Genomic DNA, 4,134 nt, shown 5'->3' with positions numbered 1-4,134 from the left:
ATTCTGCGCCATTCTGGCAATGAGAGCTGTAGGTGTCTTTATGGCCACAGGCGGGAGGAAGCCCCCACCCAACAACTTCAGCAGAGTTGCCAATTAATCACAGACGGCGGAGGCAGATGACAAATTGGCGCCTGGATTACAGTAACCTGCCCGCTTCCTGTTAGCATTCTACTCTTGCGAATGTTTTTAGAGCATAACCTACAGAACGGTCACCGCCTTGATTGAGTTGGAGAACCGACAGTTTTCCAGCATCACGCCAATCTAGCCTCTGCGAGGAGACCACAAGGAGTTTCAACCTAAGATGCGAGATCCATGAACGCGCAGTCCGCCCCGGAGGAAGCAGCACTCCGTCTTGCCAGAGTTCAGCTTGAGTTGTGATCCGTCATCCACACTGATATGTCTCCACAACATGCACAGATAAGAGCATTCGCCCAACCTGTTATCTCACGAAGCAAAGGGAGAAGATTTAATAAGTAGCCGCCTGTCTGTGTCGATCTTCCATCTACCATATATAGGAAGCATGGAGGATAACAAGCCAATGACCTTGTTATAGCGAAATAATAGGAGAGGCCTAGAACAGAAGCCCTGGACGACACCCAGTGCGTGAGGAGCACAAACGTGTCGAACATTCTCCCACCCACCTTAGGAGCACCCGCAGATTTTTATTCCTTCTAATTAACGCACCGTATTTGAACTTCTCTTCAACACACCATAGAACCAGCGCCACCCAGTTAACCCAACTGTGCGCGCGCCGCTGCCGGAGAGATGCACTACCAGTAGACGGAGTCATAAGAGGACGGAAAATCTGCATGCTTTCCAAGTTACTCGAAGCAGCATAGCTTAAGTCGGCTCAAAGTTCAAAAAGATGAAGAGAAGAAGAGAGAGAGAGTGTAAATTATAGCAAGAAACCCGTGCTCCCACTCGACCCAAAGAACATGCCAGCCCAACTTGACACACACATGGCAGCATCCATTGCGAATAGCTGTTCGCCACCCTTATAATTCCATTCACTCTATGGCAGTGAATTAAAGAGTGCCTGGCAATTCCTCTGTTATAAGCGTCTTGAAATATTATATTAGGAAGGTGTTCTTAATGGTTTGTACACTCGGTGTATATGTTCAATTTCTTGTATCTTACTCTTAATTTTATGCTTCCTATGTAAGGGAGACCGGGGTTGGTTGTCACAGTGTTTGTCACAGGGCTGTGGGATAATTTCAAGATACAAATGTGTGTCCACTATAGGAGAGGTCATACACATGGTAAATTCAGGCCAGGATCACAAAACATTGAGGGGAGAGGAATACTATAATTTTTCGAGGGTGAAAGTAAATATTCACTTGAAATAAAGTGTATCATCATTAGACAAATGTACAATCACAAGGAATTCACACATTTACATTTTTAGACTCTTATAGTCAGCTCTTTGCTCCCTGCTCACTCAACCTCAATCCCAGGTAGTAGGATACCACTATTATCTAGCAGTAGTTTTTGTTTTATTATGCTTGAGTTGAAAGTTTAATGGAGCTTGTCAAACAGAAACCACCACCTCCGTACTATTTTGTAACTCACAGAAAACATTAAGGGACACATGGAGGGAACTCAAGGGACAGTCTCTGACAGTTTAGATTTGAGTCACATGTATATGATTGAAAACCCACAGCATGCTCCATTGGGAGCATCCACCTCTGCATTGGGAGGATARTGATGACATTAAGATACAATGCCCATGGCGCTTCGCAGGTTCCTTTGACAGTGTTTCATCAGGCAGACACAGCACTAAGACTAACTGCATGCTAAAAAAGCCTACTACTTCTAACTACATAATAAATTCAATCAGGAATATACAGTATCTGTAAGGCTCCTGTCTAATTGTAAGATGTGATGGTGTGTTGGTTCCCCTGGGTAGGCAAATGGTCAGGAATTCCCTGATGGATGGCTGGAAGGTTTTGCTGGTGGTTGGCCTGGTGGTTTTGCTGGTGGCTGCAGTAGGAGTGTTCGTGGGGAAGTGCATGTGGGTGGGAAACAAGAACCCCATCTCACCCTCAGACCATTTCTACTCAAAAGCTGCCGTGGCTACAGATGCTGGGAWATGCTCTGAGGTGGGGAGGTAAGTAATGTAACACTAGCCAACTAATTCCCTTTGATACAATGATTCATGGTGCAAGCTTAGTCAAATGACAGGACACGAWTAAGCTCTACAAGGAGCATTAAGTGTGTGTGTGTGCGTACCTAGGGACATCCTGAAGAGGAACGGCTCAGCGGTGGATGCATCTATCGCCGCCCTGCTGTGTGTTGGCCTCCTGAACGCTCACAACATGGGCATTGGAGGGGGTCTCTTCTTCAACATCTACAACGCTTCCACAGGTGAGTCAGTGAGTCCTGATGACACCACAAATTATAAAGGCTAACAAACACATCCATTTGTCTGTATTTTGTATCACTGATCGACAGGTAAGGTAGAAACCATTGACGCGAGGGAGACAGCACCCATGAATGCGACRAAAGACATGTTTGGCGATAACATCAATCTTTCTCGGGAAGGTACCATTTTTACTGTTCTGGAATGTAYGTCAGGCACAGGGTAGGCTAGGCAGGTTCTGTAGTTCAAACCATCCTGAGATAACAGTTGAATAGTAATATCGTAGCTGTCATGTATCACAGTGGGGTAGGGATAGAGAGAAGATAACACTGTGTTTGAACCTTCTGGCAGCCTCTTCCCTGATYTTCCATCATTCTAAGGAAAATTAGCTCTAACCTTCTGCATCATATGCATTGCTAAGGGGGCAACAGTTTGACCTGTCAAAACGGGGAAATGGAATGATACGCATTTTAAATCCTTTCTGGGCAGGGTTCCAACTTTGTGCAAAATGTGGTAAAGACTTCTTTGCATAACAGGTGGATTGTCTATAGCCATTCCTGGGGAGATCCGTGGTTACGAGATGGCACACAGGAGACACGGCAGGCTGCCATGGAAGGAGCTGTTTGAGCCAAGCATTGAGTTGGCACGCGTAGGTTTCCATATAGGCAAAGCCCTGGCCAAGGCCATCGCCAGCAACAAGGACGCTATTCAAGGAGATGCCAATATGTGGTGAGGATAGGACAGGAGATCAAAGAAAACAAATATGAAAAAAAATATTCTGTAATTGCTATATTACTACTACAACCACTTCTACAAATCTAATAATATTGACAAAGATAGACTTAAGTGATATGGATGGTTGATAATAGCTACCCTTTAATGAGAGTGTAAATGAAATGTTCTATAACAGGGATGGGCAACTTTGATGGGGGTGGGGGCCACAAAAAATCTGAACTCATTATGAGGAGTCGCAGTGGCTCTCGGGTCTGTGTACCAACATCCATACCCACACATACAGTCAGTGTCGGCCCTAACCTTTTGGGGGCCCTAAGTGACATTTTGTTGGGGGGCCCCCACCTTGCGAGCAGAACATTTTAGCAGCCCCCCCTTGACAGCAGATAGAAAAATTGAAGTTTTAGAGTTAATTTCCTGCAAATTCTACAMATTTTTTCATGTGGCATAGAGGGGGTGCTGCCGTTTAAAAGCAAGTTTGCTGCAATTCTACACATTTTGCCATGGGGCGGAGAGAAGATTTAGCAATTGCATAACTCATTTCATGCAATTCTATTAATTTTGCCATGGGACTGAGAGAAAAATGTGCAGTTTTACAGCTAATTTCCTGAAATGCTACAAATTTTGCCATAGGGTGGAGAATTGTTTTTTCACTTTTGAATATGATATCTAATCACAAAATCAATGGGGTCCCCTGGTCGGTAATTTGACCATGATTACTACACGTTTAGATAGCTGGCTAGACTAACTTACCAATCAAAAAATGTTTAGCTGACATAGGCTAGTTGAGTGACTGACATAACAAGATAAAAACTACTGATGTACAACAACATTTTGAAATGTCACCTTGTGTGATCTACTATTCTAACTCTCAACATTAAGTTCAGACCCCGACTGAGGCCATCCCTGCTCAATAAAGTACTGTAATTGGATTATTAGTTGGATTTTATCACCGAGTACCACATTGATATATTGCAATCAATAAAATGTGATTACATTGATGTCCAAAATTCATGGCTTCCTCTGTGATTTATTATGACCAT

General features: G+C 43.9%; 1 protein-coding gene across 2 annotated transcripts in view; it reads left to right on the top strand.

Moving 5' to 3' along the window:
* Window positions 1-4,006, top strand: part of LOC112067792 (glutathione hydrolase 1 proenzyme-like) — a 47,105-nt gene extending 43,099 nt beyond the window's left edge. For both annotated transcript variants that reach the window (XM_070441445.1, XM_024143439.2), the window contains 4 exons: window positions 1,907-2,107; window positions 2,234-2,364; window positions 2,452-2,541; window positions 2,896-4,006. In XM_070441445.1, the coding sequence (XP_070297546.1) occupies window positions 1,907-2,107; window positions 2,234-2,364; window positions 2,452-2,541; window positions 2,896-3,092 (619 nt within the window). In that variant the 3' untranslated portion in view covers window positions 3,093-4,006. The remainder of the gene's footprint in view (window positions 1-1,906; window positions 2,108-2,233; window positions 2,365-2,451; window positions 2,542-2,895) is intronic.
* Window positions 4,007-4,134: the final 128 nt, after the last annotated feature.

The sequence above is a fragment of the Salvelinus sp. IW2-2015 genome, unplaced genomic scaffold (genome assembly GCF_002910315.2).
Source record: "Salvelinus sp. IW2-2015 unplaced genomic scaffold, ASM291031v2 Un_scaffold4000, whole genome shotgun sequence".
Classification (NCBI taxonomy): domain Eukaryota; kingdom Metazoa; phylum Chordata; class Actinopteri; order Salmoniformes; family Salmonidae; genus Salvelinus; species Salvelinus sp. IW2-2015.
This window is presented reverse-complemented; position numbering and strand designations above follow the sequence as displayed.